At 37.5% G+C, this 21,161-nt stretch overlaps 1 protein-coding gene across 1 annotated transcript in view; it reads left to right on the top strand.

Annotated features, from left to right (window-relative positions):
- The window catches only part of LOC145996053 (mitochondrial 2-oxoglutarate/malate carrier protein-like), a 34,813-nt gene extending 14,475 nt beyond the window's left edge, over positions 1–20,338 (top strand). The window contains exons 3-6 of the mRNA XM_083132266.1: positions 8,039–8,129; positions 9,353–9,566; positions 10,954–11,053; positions 14,803–20,338. Coding sequence (XP_082988392.1) covers positions 8,039–8,129; positions 9,353–9,566; positions 10,954–11,053; positions 14,803–15,034 — 637 coding nt within the window. The 3' untranslated portion in view covers positions 15,035–20,338. The remainder of the gene's footprint in view (positions 1–8,038; positions 8,130–9,352; positions 9,567–10,953; positions 11,054–14,802) is intronic.
- Positions 20,339–21,161: the final 823 nt, after the last annotated feature.

Raw genomic sequence — 21,161 nt, 5'->3', positions numbered from 1 at the left:
ACAGTCAATCATTGGAAAAAACAATTAGTTTCATGTTTAAGATCATTCTATCAATTAATGCAGTTGCTTATAAAAATAAAAAATGGTCCAAAATGCTTCAAAGTAATTGAAAATATGAGGCATTGCGGATACGAAGGGCGAACTCAACAAAGTACATTGTGATGGAAATGCGTTTCAAGTTGCCAGGCACAGTGCAAACTCCATAAAATCTTTGAAAATCACGCATGAAACATTCCGATCTACAGTTACCAAGTTTTTGTGGAGCTCGAATTGTGCCTGACAACTTGAAACGCATTTCCCTCACAATGCACTTTGTTGAGTTCGCCCTTCGTATCCGCAGTGCTTCATATCGTCTCTGGAAAAACCCAGAAAATTAATACTCCCATTCAAATTTAAAACCTTTATTTGCATACTAAATAGAAAGAATTTTCACCAGATACTTGAAATTAGTTTGAGAAAATCTAAAATAAGAGGAATTCCTATCCCTGTTCTCGTGTTGATATTTCCTGGCAAATACTCTGTAAGAGGCTGTCGCGGTATATTGCCGCTCTATACATTGAAGAATCAATGCTTTATAGTCCGAAGTCGATACTAAAGGTTCATGGACGTCTGCAGGATTTTTTCCAAAGAGGGGCAAGCAAGGTAGTTTTTCCGGGGGGAGGGAGGCAAACAAGGTGCATAACAGTGTTGTCTCCTCAAAAAACATTGCTTTAATTTGAAGTTATCATATTCATCTTATTTGAAAATAAGATCCTTAGGAAAATATTTGGACCTAAAAGGGATGAGGAGATAATTAGAATAAATAAATCAAGAAGACTTAGGTGGGCAGGCCATGTGGCACGGATGGGAGAGGAAAGAGGAGTTTATAGGATTCTTGTTGGGAAACCTGATGGTAAGAGACCTTTAGGAAGGTTAAGACGAAGATGGAGGGACAACGTTGAGATAGACCTAAAGGAAATCGGTAGGGATGGAAAAGAGTATATAGATCTTGCTCAGGATAGGGACAGATGGAAGGCCTGTGTTCTGCAGCCATGAACCTTCGGGTTTAAGAAGGCTAGAGAGTTAGTTAGTTAGCTAGTTATGTTCATGCAATAATTAACATATATTATTGCAGCTGAAATGGAATTGTGTGAGATATATATATAATTTTTGGTTGACTTTCATTTTCCAGGTGGGTCGTGCACCCCCCCCCCCCCCCTTGCCTCTCTTTCGGACTTCCATGCAAAGGTTCTATTTTTATTTCGCGTCTACCACTTTCGGTTAATCGCGATGATAAAGGATGTGATAGGTGATGGAAGTGGTATAAAGACAATGACCCAACCCATCCATATTTTCTAGTCCAGGCTCTAATCCGACATCTCCCGGGTTCGAATCCCGGTCGGGCTTGGTTGTTTGTGAATGCCCATTCATCAATTTCATCATTTCATCACTCATCCCCATCTTCGCAAATTAGCCTAGAGGCACAAAACGCGAAGTAAAATAAACTAAATCAATCAATCTAATCCGACATTAGACTTCGCAGTTTATTACGCTAACCAATTTGCCACGGGATCGGCTTCTTCGTGTTTGTCTGCTTATGACATGATTAATTAGTTATTCAAACTATATAGGTAGGAAAGCTATATAAAATAACGAAACAGAAAAATAAATCCACTTGACGTCTTGTAGTACTATCATTAACCTACAATTTCATGCTCACAAATCCACACAGAAAACTTCTTGTGGCATTAGTTTTACAGAATGGCCTTGGGGAATAAACATCGCCCATTTCCTGCTTCAGCTCGAAACAATTCAGGTGCCTTATCGAAGCTGCTCTTGAGCACGCAGGGTTTCTAACCTACTTCGCCGTAATTCAGTTGTTGTATCTTGATTAATATGCTGTATTGTAGAGTCAACCGCAGATTAAATAGGAGAAAAAAGATTTTCCCGACGGAAAATAAGTTAGTAATGCTGCAAACACCGAGGCATTCTTGATAAGACGCTTGAGGAGCGTCGAGCAAACTTTCCTGAAAAAGCACAACCCCAGTATCGAAGGTCATGCTACACGTGGATTGGCAACTTTCGGGAGCATGCTGTCTGTCTACACAATTCTACCCAAATACCTGTTTGAAAATGAATCTCCTGTCCGCATTTTATTTTTCAAATGTACTTCTGACATTGTAATCATTTTGCAATTATTTTTATTTGTTCTTATTTTGCTTCGCTTTTATGTGACTTTTATAATTAATCGAAACTATGAAGATGGATGATAATTAGATTAAATTAATGAAGAGACACCTAAAAAAGATATTTACAGACCAGGACTCGAACCCGGAACCTAAAGCGGATAGGTTGTGGGGAAAACCGTCAATAACTCCCGCCACGAACTTACTTATAATTTTTGTAATTTCTCACGAGTATATTTTGTTCTGTTCATGCATAATACCTGCTTTCGGAAACTTAATTTATAAGTGACACACTTATAGGGACAAGCCACGTATTGTTTGAATGGAGGGACACATCTCGTTCATATACTACTAGATACAATCATGGACTATACTTGAAATGGCCTCCCCGATGGCGCAGTGGTAGCGTCATCGCCTTGTAATGAAGGGGTCCCGGGTTAGATACCCGGTGGAGGCACAAGTGATTGGGATTTCACTTTAAACTGTAGGTCCAGTCCTGATTAGCCTAACTGTGCATAAAGTGGACTCAAATCAATCAATCATATATGATGGAAGTTAAGAAAAAGATAAAAATTTTAGAAGAGATACTGTGAACAAGTCGAATTGGAGAGAGATTGTATTTTGTCTTTTGTCTTTGTTAAATGTATTTCATGTAGTTTATATAACATGAAGTTATAAGTTAAATAAATGTTGTTTTGTTCGTTAACGTTTGGCCTAATTGAAGATTATTACAATATACTTGAAATGTGACGTGCTAAACACTACTTTCGGAGATCAGTTGGACATGGCAATTTTGATATACAAGTTGGATTTTTCTCTACTTAGATTCATTATGTCCAAATTTTATCCTAATAGATAATCTCCCAACAACGCAAAATGTTTTAATTGACTCGAATTCACAATGACTCATATACAGTGTGTTTATAAATGAACGGTGGGGTTTCAAAAATTAATAATACATCTATATATTACCTTACACGGGCAAAACGTACACCGTAAGCAGCAGCAACTGTCCAAGTTTATATAACTTTATTTATATTTGTATAAAGATAGAAATCAAGAGGGGGCAATTGCTCCTCTGTGCCTCCTTGCAGGTGCTCTTGACCGTCTGGAAGAAATAGTGCACGACAGACGTGAAAACTAAATCCATCTTCAGTACCCTTTTGTCTTGCTACTCTTAGATTCTGTAACCTTTCTTTCTATAGTTCAATGTTTGCCCCCTAACCCCCTAGAATTGATTTCCGTACAAGTTTGAGAGCTAATCTCCCCTGCACCCTGTGGTTGCGCCACTGCACCTTCTTCCGCCGTTGTTGCTTTGTGAACTTTCATCTGCTTGAAAATACTTAATTTTCTTCAAGAGCATAATATCGTTTAATAACCGGTGATAAGATTCCTCAACCCTAAATTTCTGGATTAAAGTATAATAATATAGGAGCATGGAAATCTGAAAGGGGGCGAGGATGGCCACATCTCCCCTTTAGAAAACGAATGTCAGCTAAAAGTATATATTTCACGCGTATAATTTGATCCCAGTCATAGTAATGTACATTAATTATTATAATGGGAATGCAGGAATGCGATAATTTCGAATTCAAGTGGTGTTTCTTGAGGGGGCAACACTATTATCTGGTTAATATGCCCCATGGAAAAATACCTTGCTTGTCCCTGCGTCGAAAATATCGGCAGACGTCAATGATTAGGGGGTGGGGCATGTGCCCCCCCCCCCCTTTGCACCCCGTGCGCACGTCTATGACTACTCATTTCTACACTAGTTGGAAGCTGTATTCAATTTCGAGCCAAAAATGTAATTTTCAAATCAGGATTGTTAAACGTCCACGAACCCATAAATTCTAATGGGTTCTATTGGGTTCCGCAACAACACCGGAACCTTCTTTATCGCACAGTTTTAATTCGGTCCAAGTTGCGTATTCTTTCATTTCAATATGGAACTTAGACAGTCTTTAAATTGATCCGGAAAGAAGGTCCCTGTGCCGTATTTCAATTGATCCGGAGAAAAGGTTCCTGGAACGAATTGAAATATTTTAAACATAAAAAGGCTCTTTACGGTCCAGATCCATTTATGCTTGCTAATATTCCCTGCTGAACCGGAATTGAATTGATTTAAAATTCCTGACCCTTTATCAACCCTGGTTGAAATTCATTTTTTTACAAACAACCATATTTTTAACGGCTATTACACATTAATCCCATACGATATACTGAAAGGTAAGAGACTTGGGCTATTCCTTTTTCTTCCTTGATGTTAAATAGATTATATTCGTCACGCGCCTATAACGTTACTACCTAACATTTGTGAATTGTTCTTTCCTTGTAACGTTAACATCTAAAAAAAGGTAAAGTGTTCCCCTGTGCATAGCACCACGCCATGAAGGCGTATAGGGGGTGTGGGGGTAACGCCCCACACTTTCTTGATCCGGTCGTGAGTGGGGGTGATGTGATCAGCATCACGCCCCTGACCGCCTTTACCCCCCAGGGTTTCCCCCAGGTACCCATGTTATTCGACGCTGGGTAGGCGCCGGGGCCGCTTCCACCGTTAGTAACGTTAACATCTAACATACTGAATTTATTTACGTTCCTTATGCAGATGGTATGTACCCAACTGCATTTTGTTCCGTTCCGCTACAGTGGTTTACATTTTGTTACATTCCTATGTAACGTTAATTAACCATATTGCCTTTCACTTCGTTCCGTTACGGAGGATTGCATTCATTACGTTCCTATGTACCGTTATTTACTACCATGTTGCATTTCGTTACGTTTTTTTGTAACGCTAGTATATACCACAATGCATTTCGTTACTACGTTCCTTGTATCCTTGTAACGGTAGTATATACCATATTGCATATTACGTTATGTTCCAATGTGCTCATTTCGTTCCGTTCCTTTATAACGTTAATATCTACCATAATACATTTTGTTACGTTCCTTGTAACGTCACTCTATAAGATATTGCATTTCGTTACGTTACATGGGTACCAGCAGTTGAACCATACTCTTCCTCCTACAAAATGGAACGTACCGTGTAACGCAAATTGGGTACGTTACGACTCCCTGGTGTCAAGCGCAGGTCCGGCATATTGTTGACCGCCATATTGAATTCAGCGCAAACATTTCAAAGGAAAGGGGGTGATGTGATATATCAAATGAGGCTAGAATTTCACGAGAAATGAAGTGACGAAGGATTTTCCAACATATATTTAACCAGCAAAAAGTTATACACATATCTTTCACTTACGATATATGCACATTATAATGTTGCCAATGTTCCTGTGAGCACACTCGTTGACGTCTCTCACACTCGCATAGAACATTTGGTAATGTAGCATGTGCAACAACATCACAAGCAGCAACTATGCCTTCTCTCAGATGGTCAATATCAGGGACTTTTAGTGCATGCACCATTCTCTTCAAATGTTTCTGAAGGTAAAAGTCCTCCTAAGATGTTAGATCTGGGGAATGTGCAGGCCTTTTAATAGATCCCCGTGTGCCCATCAATCTACCTAGAAAATTACCATGAAGAAATTGTGAAAATGTCTACATAGTGTGGTCACACTCTGTCCTGTTTCAAAACTCTCGAAAAGTGCCATATCCCGTAAGCAAGGGTGAAAAAACCTGTTCACTTAACAAATCCAAGAAGCCCTCACCATTTAAGGTTCCGTTGTTGAATATGGACCAACCATTTCCGTTCGCCATATATTATACCACATAATTAGCTTACCAGCAACAACCATTCGACTGAGCAAATCACAGGTATTGCATATTATTTTTATTAACTTCACCTGAAGAATTTTTCATTCCAAAGGAAGTGTCACGTAATTGTTTGAGATACTTTTCCCAATATTCTTCACTATTCAACTGTTTGGTGAATGTAGCTGATTAAAATCATATGCAATGGTGCGTATACTTCTTTCTCTCCCAAGATGTCAGCGTGATCTCGATGAGTTCCTAACACGTTAGGAGCGTTCTTATTACTTTGTTTTTAACACCTCGAAAAGGAGAAAATGGTTACAAGCATGCAGTAATAAATTTTTGCTGGTTAAATATATGTTGGAAAATCCTTCGTCACTTCATTTCTCGTGAAATTCTAGCCTGATTTGATATATCACATAACCCCCTTTCCTTTGAAATTTTTGCGCTGAATTCAAAATGGCGATCAATAATATGCCGGATCTGCGCTTGACACACATGGCTAGGTATCTCCCTGTGCCTAACCTATTTCTTTTATGACCAATTATACCCAGGATAACTCCTTCACATTTTGTACGGGGTGTTAAGGGACATTTGACTCTTCATAGTTCATGTAATGGGGCTTTTATCAGTCACATAGTTACACATATTATTTTGTATCTTCTGATCCCATTGCAGTCCCAGAATGATTTTTTGATATGTTTTAGAGTATGGAATGAGGGACCAAATATATATTTTTTTACGATTTTTGGTGATGACATGTTTTGAGATATTCAAGGTCAAAAGTCAAGGTCACGTGACAAAATTATATTTTTATCCAAAGGTAGGCTTGTTATATATCACTGGAAAGCTTGTTCAATTCCCTGTACAATAAGCTTTATTTGAGCTTCCTAAGCAAAATAGGGGCGGAGTTACAGCACATTTAGTATAGCTAAGCGGGCTCAAAAAAGGCAATTTATGCAAACTTTGACCTTGAATAATTTAACAATTACAAGACGCACGAGACTAAAAATTTTCATAGTTACTAAGTTCCATGCATAGTTTCAACTCCCCAAATTTCATTAAAATCGGAGATGGTCAGGTTAAAAATTGCACATATCTGTGTTGATTTGGCATGGAAAGACTCAGTTGCTTCTTGAACTTTGTGTGTTGTACAGACTGTGACTAAGAAACTCAACAATGTTGAATTTTACGATTTTCAGACAGGCTTTGTTGCACTGGTAGTTTAACACAGAGTAAGTACCGCAACATAACATTCAGACAAAACAGAAATTGTTGAACTTCTTATGTTTCAGCATGCAATGACACAAAATTTTTAAAATAAATGACCTAAAAATGATGCAAAATTTTAAAAAATGATCTACAATTGATGCAAAATTTGAAAAAAATGACCCAAAAATTATGCAAAATTTTAAAAAAATTGTAAAAAAATGACCCAAATAATACATTTCTTCAACCTGAGGAGGCTGTTCAGGATTTCTGTACTAGTTAGCAATGTCTACGTTGCACCAGTTAAAAGAAATGTCATCAAAATCCGGGCCCTGGTTATAAGTGAACAGAATAATAATATACAGTTAAATTAAATTGTGAAAATACTTTTGCTGTCTTATGCCTAAGTGGGCCTCCCCTATGGTGTAGTCATCATCGCATTGTAATCAAGGAGTTCCGTGGAGCCACATAGTTGTTTGGATCCCGCATGAATCTTTAGTCCAGTCCTGATTAGCATGTCTGTGCATAGCAACATCTTGTTTTGTGTGTGTGCATTAATTGTGATAGAACCCTTCTCATTTTCAACTCTCTCCCCAAGTTTTTTTCCTGGGCATGCTGTTGAGTCTAAAAATGGACATATAGTGTATGTTTAAAATATATGAGAACACTAATACTGTCTATTATGTTGATCTAAAAGTCAGATGAATTATAAATGTCATTTCTGTGTATGACATGCTAACCATTCAGAGTTTGAGATTGTTTTCAAGTCCACTTCATAAACAGAAAGGCTAATCGAGACTGGACCTACAGTTTAAAGTGGGATCTGAGCCACTATGTGCCTCCACTGGGTATCGAACCTCTTGATTACAAGGCCACAGTGTTACTTACCACTATTCTATCGGGGATGCAGTATTGAGTCTGAGTATATATTATTAATTCCAAATTATTCTTTCCAGAAAAGATGGTCAACCTCCTGGCTTTTTGGTTAAAGCTCTACTTGGTATGGCTGCAGGGGTCACAGGTGCTTTTGTTGGCACTCCTGCTGAGGTAAGGCTCAACAATTGTTATTGCTTGCATTGTTACAAGTGTTAGGTAATAAGCAAAATTTAATTATTGATAAGAACTCGTTTGAATTAGTTTCCAAATTCAAGTACTTAGGAATAATACTAACAAAATAAAAATGATTCTAAAGAGAAAATAAAAAAAAGACTTAATTCAGGAAATACATGTTACTTTCCTTTTAATAAACTTTTATCTTCTCATATAATATCTAAGACACTAAATGTTAAAATATAGAAAACAGCAATTTTGCCTGTAGTATTATATGGATGTGAAACCTGGTGACCTTACATTAAAAGAAGAACATAAATTGAGAGTATTTGAAAATAAAATCCTTAGAAAAATATTTGGATTTAAAAGGGATGAGGAGACAGGTGAGTGGAGAAGGTTACATAATTTAGAACTGCATAATTTGTATTCATCTCCAGACGTTATTAGAATGATAAAATCAATAAGACTTAGGTGGGCAGGCCATGTGGCACGAATGGGAGAGGAAAGAGGAGTTTACAGGATGCTTGTTGATGATAAGAGACTACTAGGAAGACCACACACACACACCCACGCACGCACGCACGCACGCACGCACGCACGCACGCACGCACGCACGCACGCACGCACGCACGCACGCACGCACGCACGCACGCACGCACGCACGCACGCACGCACGCACGCACGCACGCACGCACGCACGCACGCACGCACGCACGCACGCACGCACGCACGCACGCACGCACGCACGCACGCACGCACGCACGCACGCACGCACGCACGCACGCACGCACGCACGCACGCACGCACGCACGCACGCACGCACGCACGCACGCACGCACGCACGCACGCACGCACGCACGCACGCACGCACGCACGCACGCACGCACGCACGCACGCACGCACGCACGCACGCACGCACGCACGCACGCACGCACGCACGCACGCACGCGCACGCACGCACGCACACACACACACACACACACACACACACACACACACACACACACACACACACACACACACACACACACACACACACACACACACTAAACTAAACTAAACTAAACTAAACTAAACTAAACTAAACTTCAGTATTTCTCTGAGTATCCGAGCCTAGAACCATCCTCACACGGAAGGTGACTGGTGACAGTTGAAAAACATGTGTCTTGTAGAGTGACTAAATACAAAGGGAACTCGTAAGTGCCTTATTTCTTTCTTAGGTTGCCTTAATACGAATGACTGCGGATGGTAGATTACCTGCAGCAGAGCGGCGGAACTATAAAAATGTGGCAGATGCACTCCTCAGGATAGTAAAGGAGGAAGGCCTATTTACACTGTGGAGAGGAGCTATTCCAACCATGGGTAGAGCAATGGTCGTTAACGCTGCTCAACTGGCATCGTACTCTCAAGCCAAACAATTTCTTCTAGGATCAGGTCAGTGTCAAAGATCTGAAAATGCATGTTTTTTTTTTAAATTTAATGACAAATTAGTGATGGCCAACTCCCTCTAACTGTCGAGATGGAGTGTACAAATGTGAATGTTTAATTGTTGATATTGACAATAATAATATAATGATAGTAATTTAAAAATAATGAAACTTATTTAACAATAAGAAGGTAGGGTAGGTAAAGTTCCCCGTGCACATTGTACCATGCCATGAGGCATATATATGGGGATGTGGGTGTTGTCCCCCATGCATTCTATTGAATCTGGCCATATTCAGCACCATTCTCCTGTTGCCTTTACTCTTCAAGTACCCATTTAATTGAGGCTGAGTGAGTCAGAGCCACTTGATGCAGGGACAAGGCCAAAAAAATTCTGACCTTGGATCACCCTCCTCTGGAATCATGGAACCTGGGTCTCCCACGTGGCAGTAAGATGCCCTACTGACTAGACCACTGTGGCTCATATATAACAATCCTGTTACAAATTTAATACAACCATAACTAAACACTGCATTAGAGCTGTTATGAAAAAAGCTATTCTGTCTTCTTCAATTTCAATGCATACATCTATTATAATAAAATCACCAAATTAATAGTGCGACAAGAACATATATAATTGCAAAGTATTTTATGTCATGGTGTTCACTGAAGAATGTATAAGGGTTGCCCAAATGAAACTAAAGACTTTTGTCGTAGCTTAACTACGCAGAGCTTTTAGTTTGCTCTGGTAGGTGGCGTTGTATGTAAGAAAGCATACATCATATGCATACCTGGTATGGTCTGATGGTGCAGTGTGTTGTTTACGTGTGCAGAAGCACTTTCACAACACGGATTCGTCCAAACAGGCCCAGTGAGGAGTTATTCAATTGCACAGGTGTGCTGTGATCTTCTGTGGCGTTTCCGCTGGGAAGTCCTCGACCATCTTCCCTACAGCCCCGACCTCTTGCCCTGCGACTACCACATGTTCGGGTCACTAAAAAACATCTGAAGGGCTGCCAATTTGCCAACGATGCTGAGGTCCTTGACGCCATTGAAGATTGGTTCTGCAGTCAACCACAGACGTTTTTCGCTCAGGGTATCCATACTTGCTTGAACAGACAAAGTGACTATGTGTAGAGGATATGTTACCCATGGATCACTTTTACTTCCTGTATGTTCATATATTTCAACCAATAAATCATTACAGAAAAAAAAGAAGTCTCACTTTTATTTGGGCAACCCTTATATTTTTATATGCTGTGTGTGTTGACACCACTAAACTATACCAGTGTTAGCAAATCCTTTTGACATCACTGTCTTATGTAATTTTGACATGTGTGTGTATCTACAGGGTGGGCACAAAGTCGCAATTAATGTGATGTTCTCATTTTTATAGGGTATTTCCGAGATAATATCTTCTTACACTTCTGCAGTAGCATGATTTCTGGACTTGTAACAACAGCTGCTTCAATGCCAGTGGACATTGCAAAAACAAGGTATGCATTTTTTTTTTCAAAACAAAAATGAGGACTTTTCTAGTTTACTTTGTAATGAACTTCCATACTTTTATATGTGTTTTATCATTTTCAAGGCTGTAACAGTTTCTGAAGAAACCAAGCATTCGTAACGGAAAGGGCAACATTTTTGGAAATTTTTGATTGTACATAACACTTGGAAAATAAACTATTATTTATTATTTTTTACGTAATGCGTGGAATGTCTATCGGTGCAGGTATGAGTCTCGCAACTCAAAGATGATGAGAAAGTAGTTTCTCAGGTAAATGTCCGGTCACTGCAGGGATGAGCGCAATGCAATTGCAAAGTACTACAGGAAAACAAGGGCCGGCAGTGATGGAAAAGGGGTCAAATGGCTTTGAGAGAGAGTAGAGTTGGAGGTTTTGAGAGAGAGAGAGAGAGGGGTTTGAGACACTGCATGCCCGAACAGGGTAAGTTCCATCTTCCCTTGTGTGCCCCTCATTTCCACCACGTAACATAACCCTCAGATACTCCACTCGCTAAGCAGATGTCCCCCAAAAGGGACTGCAGTGAGGTACACACTTGACCAGATTAAATAAACGAAGTGAAATATGTTTATATACCCATATACGTTGTGATTGAGAATGACAGTTTAAAGGGAGTAGAGCCATTATGTGCCTTCATGGGTACTGAACCCGAGGCCCTTTGATTACAATGTGTTGTGTCTGAAACATCATGGAGGCAGTTGTAAAAATTAGTTTGTTTTGCAAATAAAACAACTGGTGATTGAAAATCTTTTTCATTTTTCACAGCACACTTACAAATGTTATGTAGATGGGTCTCGGTGGTCATCTGAATCGAACTGTTCATCAATTGAGTCACTTTACCTTGGAATTTCCAGGAATAACTCTCTTTTCCATCTTATTATGCCAACTGTTCAGTTATTGCACAAGTATCACAGTTTTAAAGAGGAATCATAAACAGGCAAATTAACAAAAAAGGCACTCTCTGTTAGTCAGGCATGAAACGTCTGACTGGATTTCAGTAAAAAGTAGGTACGTTGTTAGTCCTGCATGGACTTGGAGACCAGACGGCTTCAATGACCCTCCGTAGTGGCTCGAAGATGTGACTAACACTGAAAGCAAAATCGTTTGCTAAAGGAGAAAGGTCAAAAACTCGTCTAGACAGAGGGAGGGTGTTGACAAAACAATCATTAATAAATGGCAATGTTAAAACCACACACACCCAGAACTAGAGACCGTGCACAAACAACGCAGGCATAAGAACTATTTTGATGCATGCAGACAAAAGTAAATTAGAACTTAAATTTTATTCTTTATGTAACACTTGACAAACAAGCATGTGAAATTGTGTTGAAACATGGAGTTATCACAAGTTTGGTCACTAAGAAGATAAAGTATAGTTGTAACAAGTAATGAGCTATTTTGCTGTGGATCTAATAGATTATAGATTGAGTAAAAACATCCTGACTTATTAGCTATATAATAATTTACCTATTTCTATATTTACACGTAAGCGAGTTACTAATTTGTATCGCGAAACTAACTTGTAGAGGTTCTATTAATTTTGGTGGCCTGTGCACCATTCACGTGGGAACTCATTGCTTCACTGCTGGACTGGCTTCCCAAGTGAATGGTGGCAGAGGGCACCGAAATTAATAGAACCTCGACAAGTAAGTTTCACGAATAAAATTAGTAACTCACTTAGGTCTAATTATTATCAACTGCATCTTTTATTCCCCAAACATGAATTACCTATTTCTTATTGGTGCCTTGTTAAACTATCCACAACAATCTTTATATAGTACTTCCTTTATACCACTTAGGTTTTAAACAATAATACGAGGTGTGGCTAGAAAGAAACCGGACTATTGCTACAAAATCTTTTATTGGTTATTTTGTACAATACGAACATTATCCTCTTCAAAGGATAATGGACTATTGCCACACCGCTCCATATGAATCTTCCATTGCTGGAAATCATTTTCTGAAACCATGTTCATGACCTCCGTTGCTTTTGTTTTCACAGATTCTACGGACGTAAATCTGGTTCCTTTCAGTGCTGATTTGACGTTTGGGAATAAAAAAAGTTGCACAAAGTGATATCCGGCGAATAGGGTGGATGTTCTAACACTGCAATCCCATGCTTGGCCAAAAAAGACTTGACTGACAATGCCGTGTGGACAGGAGCATTGTTCTGATGAAGAATCCATGACTTGCTTTTCCACAAATCAGATTGTCGTCGTCTTAGTCGCTTACGAAGGGTTGTTAGCACCATGATGTAATAATGTTGGTTGTTTTACAATAGCTGGAATACTCAAGCGACGATCTTTTCGAATCAATTCACTGACATTTGCAATGTTTGATTCAGTTTTTGACGGCTAAGGCTGTCCAGGATGCGAGTCGTCTGCGATCACTTCTCGTCCCTATTTAAACCTTTGAAACCACTCAAACACTTGCGTGCGTGATAAACACTTATCTCTGTATACTTCCTTCAACAAACCATAAGTTTCTGTGGCGGATTTTCCGAGTTTCATAAGAGACTTCAAATTGGTATGCTGTTCCACTTTCACTTGTAATATAATTAAGCCTTGTTTCCATATTAAAAACACTAAGTTGCTGACCAAGTCAGTTTATTAAGATAAAAAACACTTAACATGTAACGTTTCGACCCTGTATCAGGGTCTTTCTCAGACGAAGCCTCCATAATTCTTCAGTCTGCAATATTGAGTAGTTTTAGTTTTTTAACCATTGATGCAAGGCTACCACACGATTTAGTTGGGACATTTTAATCCCTCTCCTGACTTTTTCGTAGCAGCCGTCATGCGAAAATGTTTCTTTTCTGGTTATCTAAATAAATTAAATTACATGTATTAGCAATTATTATTATTATATCAATTTCATCATATTGTCACTCATCCTTATGTTGCGATTAGACTTTGCAGAAAAGTGATATAAAATATTCTAATTCAATCAACCCCACAGAATTTCGGATCTTCTCTTTGTTCCACATTTTCGATTTTGGCGGTCTTAACTACATGTAAGTTAGATAATGAATACATACTGCTATATCTCTATTCTTTATACCTTCTTTTTACATATTCATGTAATAATAACAATAAAGTATTATTTAATTTCACCATTATGAATAGACATATAAATTATTATTATCATATTATTATTTTCAAACTATTATTATTATTTATGATACACTTTGTTCGGACCCCCCTCAATATATTTCTAAATACATACCTGGCACCTCCCTCAAAAAAATACTGGGTACGGGCCTGAATCAGCCCATAGACAGCTTCACCTTCGCAAATCCTAAAAGAAAAATATTCTTCACTTAATAACAGTACACACATTATTAATCATCGACGGCAACAGCACATGCTTTGGGCTACAGCTATGGGACATGCACAGGTTCGAGTCTCCTGGGGGAAGAGTAACAACTTTTCTCCTTAGATTTCGGTCAGTTTATGGGACCGTTTGCCACCCACCATCGTGATGAAATGGGGGATCTACGAATGAGTAGGGTAACCCGGGCATGGAAACTTAGAACAGTGACTGGGGGTTCTTCGTGCTGACCACACATTACCCTGTAACTGGTTGGACGATCTCCCACCTCGGCAGGTGGGAATGAGGCTGGCAGTCGGTAGGTAGGCCCTGGCTACACTGTTTGTCAAAAATGAAATAAATATGCATGTCTCGAAGCAATGATAATTAACTTTCTCTGTCTTTTTTCAAAGGATCCAAAACATGAAAACAGTAGACGGGAAACCGGAATTCAAAGGTGCTGCAGATGTTCTAGTGAAAGTAATACGAAATGAAGGTTTCTTTGCTCTCTGGAAAGGATTCACGCCCTACTACGCCAGACTGGGACCACATACTGTTCTCACATTTATTTTCCTTGAACAGATGAACACATTTTACAAAAGAACCATCCTCGGCGACACTAGCGGCAAAGGAGGTGGTTTGTAGAAGTGCAAAAAGTGCAAGGATTTTATTTTCTTAGGTCAAGGAATTAGGCAAGACAATAAGGTGGATTGACAGTGTGCAAATAGAAATTCATAGCATAGTTTGCGTGTTTGATAAGATTGTGTCGTCTTCCATGAGTTCCTGTAATGAAGCTTGGAAATGCGAAGACTTCAGTGTAGATGTTTATTTTTGTAGAAAAAGAAATAATCAGGGTGTAAATTTGTAAAGAATATGTTTTCAGGGATGAATTATGTTTTAAAAATTAAATATTAAAAAAAAATTATGGAGAATGGTGAGGTGTAATGAAAGCATAGTCGAGATTGTACATGATATTCAAACTGGTGCTTACGTGCCTGAGTTAGTTTTGCTTTTAAGAGCTGTTTGCAGGTGTTATAGGTATACATTTATGACTTTGTTAAGGTATTTGAATTATATATTTTTGAATATGCCTTTTGTGCTTTAAGAGTAAGGTAAAATTTATGTAATTTTCCAGTAACTTATTATAATTAATTGTGCTTTTGTTTTCTGAATAGTATACTCTTTTTTTTTTGTTTTAGCTCTATTAATACAGTAATAGCATTCACGATGATATGTTTTTGGTGTGTTGAAACTAGCATCACACTAACAATTTTTTTCTTGAGTAGTTAACAAATTTCACATTTGAACAATGGCTTATATAATACTTTATGCGACAGTTAATACGAGTCGTACATTCAATGCATAATTTGCAGAGTGCTAAACAGATAACTAATTTGCTCAAACTTTTATTTTTTAGATTTTTATAATGTGGAAATGACATTCTCATATTATGATGTGAAAACCATGCATTTTTAGTTAATTTTGTTTTTTTGCAGAATACGATGAAGTTTTCAATCATTGTTGCATTATTTTCTAATTCACAATGCGTGCTTGCTTGGTTGTTAATGTTATCATGATACTATTTACATATGGTGTGAATGTAACAGTGAAAATTTATTTGGTTTGGTAGCTCAGCATTATCATGGAGAGTTAAAGTTGAGCCACAACTTTTCACACAAATTCTAAGCTATGATATATCCCCAGACCCTGTATGTATTCTAATGGTTAGCACTCTCACTTTTGGTGCAAGCTGTCCTTAGTTCGATTTCCTGTGGGAGTTCCAAAAATTTTGTATTCACTCAGCACTGTGGGGACAATTGAAAACAATAGCAGCAGACTCCAGTCTTGAAAGCCAAAAACTGGCGACAGAACATGATGGGCTGAACATACCCTTAGACATGTCTTGTCCCTCAAAGGGCTGTCACACCCTGCAGTTTTTGTTTTTTTATACATATATATTCCACTGAGAATGTAAATGTTCTATGCCCAATTCTTAATTTTTTCAGGAGAGTGCTTTAAAGATTTACATGATATATCTATTGGACTTTTTGTCACCATTGCGCTGAAAGATTGTATCATTGCAGAGGCTAATGTATTCAAGTCTATCTAAAAAGAAGTAGTTGCTTGTTTAGGTATTTATGCTGTAATTAATTATTGAAATTTCAGATAGAACAATTGCACGCAACACTAACTTCGATTTGAGAGTACCAGTTAGATAGAACACTGCATTTCAGAAATGAAATTGGGTAATTGTTCTTTAATGGAGATGAAACAATTTTGTTATAAATTTGTCATTCGGTAGCAAAGTAAAATAAATTCAATCAATCGACTACTTTGATTCCACCATTATTCAAAATTTTTGTCTGTTAACAAACAAAAGTAAGAACCGAAGTCCACTACTACCTCTAAGCAGCTCTCACGAGTGACTGAGGTTAGAATGCAAGTGGTTTATGTCGTACTGAGATGGTGCTTGTGGTTGGTTGAGGAAAAATGTCGTGAGATTTAATTGGCAGTTGGAGTTTCCATTCTCATGGCTGCTTCCAAACTTTGTGGATGAACCAAAATCACTCTCAATACATCTATATTGGTATCAGACGATAGCAGAGATGAAATAATTGCATCCTAAATACACTGCAGATAAAATGTCTCTATTTATTTACAATTTGGAGATAGATCATTTACACTCTCATTGCCCTATATAATAATATCTTCCCTATGTATGACAAGGTACTTCCTGTAAATAATTCAGTTGAGTATGGTGAAATTAATTAAATCGTTGTACTTAAATCTTTTAGCCTCTCAAAGAATAAAATCCACCCTTTGCCAATAATGATACATTGGCAATGGGTCCCAGGTTCCGATACCTGTTGGAGGTGCATAGTGTTTCAGATCCCACTTGAAACTATAGGTCCAGTCCCGATCAGCCTTTCTGTGCATAAAGTGGACTTAAAAACAAACGAAGAGAAATTGTGTTTGAGACTTTTGAGGCTTATGCACCTTCACCAGATAAGTGGTGATATGAGATTTCAGTTGAATACAAATAATGCCCCACTAAACCAACATCAACGTCATTTCACCTCATTACATTTAGTTTGTGTAGTTTCATAATCACATATCAAGCATATATTTGGAATATTCCTAATGTCAATAATTTACTAAATTTATAACAAAACTTCTGGCATATTGTTTACTTAACTTGCCGCCAATTACCCAATGTCATCTTGCATATTTTTTTGAATTAATCACAGAGGAGATGCTGTAACTAAATATACCACCCTGAGAGTATTTCATGTTTTAATCATATTTACATTTGTATTGAAGCATCCATATTTAAATTAAATACAATTATTTTGCACAAGGTGGGAAATATGATGTATTTCACTGTGTTATTTGCAAGGTGGATATTATTTTTTAAAGAATTGTGTTCATAAAAATATATGTGTGTGATTTTATTGACATTTTTCTGTTAATTATGTGCAGTGTGCACTAACATGTTCATAAAATTCTCACGGAAGAAATATTATTACAAAATATTATGTACTTATGTGTTACTGGTGTTCGAAGTCCGTTTTCACTGCCTGTATGTACATTTTAGCTAAAGTCCAGATTGTTATTTTGCACAAAGCAAATATAAGTCATTTTATTTAGCAGATTTTACAAAATGTTGCCAAGTTAGGTTACCAAGACTTTTTATAGCATCACTGTATGATAATCATGAAAGATCAAGTCATTTGCATATTAATAGACTACTCTATATAGTCATGCTTTAAACACGTTACAATAGATCTTGTTATATTGATTTTACACATAAAAGGTGGATGTTTGGTGAGGTAAAAGTTGTTGAATTTGCTTTGATGGAAAAAAAATGGTACAAGAAGTTATGTATTAAAGACAAATTTTATCTTATTTATATCTTTTTTTCCCCACAATTTGTCACTTAGTTCATTATTAACTAAATATTTAAGTAATACTTATATGGGTACACTGTATAGACTAATATATGTGTTTGTGATAATGTATTCATTTAGGAAAATTACAGAAAATTTCATATTTTCAAGAGATGATAAATATTCTATAACTATCTTCATAGATCAGTTTATGTTGTTGAGTAGCTTCAAGGAAATAACATGGTAAAACATGTCCTGAGCCAGTGGCGTGCCCAAGATGGAGGTTGGTGGGGGTTATAACCCCCCTCCTTTAGCCCAGTATTAAAAAAAAAACATCAAATGCAGGAAAAGATAGCAAAATGAGGTCCGACTACTAAAAAATGCATACTTAACCCCCTCCTTTTGAAAATCCTGGGCACCCCACTGTCTTGAGCATTACATTACTGTTCAATCTGGTCCCTTTTGACATAGCAAAATTATCATACAGGTGTCCCCAAACTGGAAAGTCAGGGAAACGACAAATTGGTCAGGACAAAATAAAAGCCACGAAAAATCAATCTTGAAAAGAGTCATGGAAATTAAATGTAAGAACACATACTGTTTTAACCTGGCTTTGAGGAGTGGCATTCTCACTGCCCAACACTATTGCATTTGGTGTTCCAGGCAGTCAATAACTTCCCTCTTCCCTCCAGTGAAACCATTTATTTCTTGCTAATTGATTTAAGTTAGGATACATAAGCCCATAATTTTATGCTGCAAGCCTAACAAGTTAAGCTGGTACTGTTTTGAGCTAACTTTATATCTTAAGTTAAAATCTACTCTCAGGCAAGACAAACTGATATTAGGCTGTGCTAAAATGCTGTTGAAAGAAGAATTAGAATTTAGAAAACTTCTGATCAGTATGATTAAAATGCTTTGGGGAAGGAAGTCCTCCAAAATATCAACTTGTTTGAATCCAAACATTATTGTCCACCAGCTGAGTCTAGGCCAAAAGAGAGTGGAAATTGTGTTCAAAGTTTTACTCTGGGCAAACTGATTAAATATAATGATAAACAAATTTATTCATCTATTTGATCACCCCTCATCAAGTTAATAAAATTCCTATTGAATTGGGTTTCTTTTCTAAATCGATGTAATTTTGTGATCCCTTTATTAAGAAACTGAAACAAATTTATTTGTGTGAAATCAAGGATTTTTAAATGAATTTGGCCAGGGCAAGTCAGGGGAAGTGGTTTTCATAATTCTGGGAACACCCTGTCATATCCTTTACAAAGAATTCGATGTCAAAAATTTCTTATTTGCAAAAGAAAAAAAGAAATATAAAGTCCCCCATGCACTTTGGACCAAGCCATGAGACACATATAAGGGGATTCTATCCATTTCGGCCATGTTGCAGGTGATGTGATCAACACCATGCTCCAGCACTTATTTGCAAACTTCTCCATTAGTTGTCATCTGGTGTTGCCACCCCCCTTCCCCAGCACCTTTTTTCGAAACTGGAAAGGAGTGCAAAATCAGGATTGTAGGTCAGATCCTCTGTTGTCACCACCTTGTGGGGCATTGCATCATCCTGAACTGATGAATTTCTTTGAACTAAGTTTTCTTTCTGCTTTAAAACACAAATTGTGGGTATGATTTTTTTACAATTTTGAACATGGGAACCTTAAAAAGAGACAGAATTGTGACATCCTTCACAGCCCATTGTAAATGTATTGTATCAGTAAATATTATTTCTTAATTTCATATATGTCACTATTAGCTGCCTAATTGACCACTTATAATGATACTGTCTCCAAGGACTTAATTTAATGCAGTTAAGGTAACACAAAATAACTCAAGAGGTTAAAAATTAAAATCCATATTTTATTTCGAAGACTGCAATTATAGCATGAATTTGTGTGTAAGTAGAATTGTAAAAGCAAGTTTCTGCTCTTGCTGGCACTGCCAAATATTAAAAATGTATTTTTTAATACATGCATTATATTTAGATATTAATGTTTGTAGAAATAAATTGTTGTGTTGGAATGCATATGTTGTTATATCTTGCATCTAACATATATCATTGCCAGAATGGTAGTTTCATAGATATTAACATTGTGATTACATGATGAATATCTTTAAAGTTTTGGGAATTTCCACATCACATATTATTCCCTCTGTGATTTGATTAATATCCCATTGCCTCATTTGACTGTACTTGTAGCTCTGAAAAAATACATGTTTGTGGTATCAGTGTGTCATGAAAAAAACATATCAGTGGCCAAGTATCAAATAATGCAAGATTATTGGAACTATTGAGGTTGGGAATGGGTGTTCTATGTGAGCGTCCCTTCATCAATTTGACCATATCATCACACATCCTCATATTTGTGATTGGACCTCCCCGATGGCGCAGTGGTAGCATCATCGCCTTGTAATCAAGGGGTCCTGGGTTCAATACCCAGTGGAGGCACATGGTAGTCCGGATCCCACTTTAAACTGTAGGTCCAGTCCCGATTAGCCATACTGTGCATACTGAAATAAAATCTTTTTTATGACATCATTGTGGTTATAAAGTGAATTTATATATATTCTGTATTATAACAATACATATTGTTTTTGTAAGTTTTAGGATGGAAGTGAAAGAAATACCTTATGTGTGTGTGTGTACCTCACCTCCAACGTACTGTCTCTGCAACAACTTTTAATGAATGCTGATATTCAAAATTCAGAATGCTAATCCATTCAGAAAAACATCTATGTAATTTGCATTTGCTATACATATTTTTAATAAGCAAAAGGCTTTTGATGGTGCACTATTTGAGATATCTAGATCAGAGCAATAATGGACTTCATATGAAGATTAGCTTGAATGGTGGAGAAAGATTTTAAATACAACGTATGTA

The sequence above is a fragment of the Lepisma saccharinum genome, chromosome 12 (assembly GCF_977018435.1).
Source record: "Lepisma saccharinum chromosome 12, izLepSacc3.1, whole genome shotgun sequence".
NCBI lineage: Eukaryota > Metazoa > Arthropoda > Insecta > Zygentoma > Lepismatidae > Lepisma > Lepisma saccharinum.
Note: the sequence above shows the minus strand (reverse complement) of the source record. Positions and strands in the feature narration are given on the sequence as shown.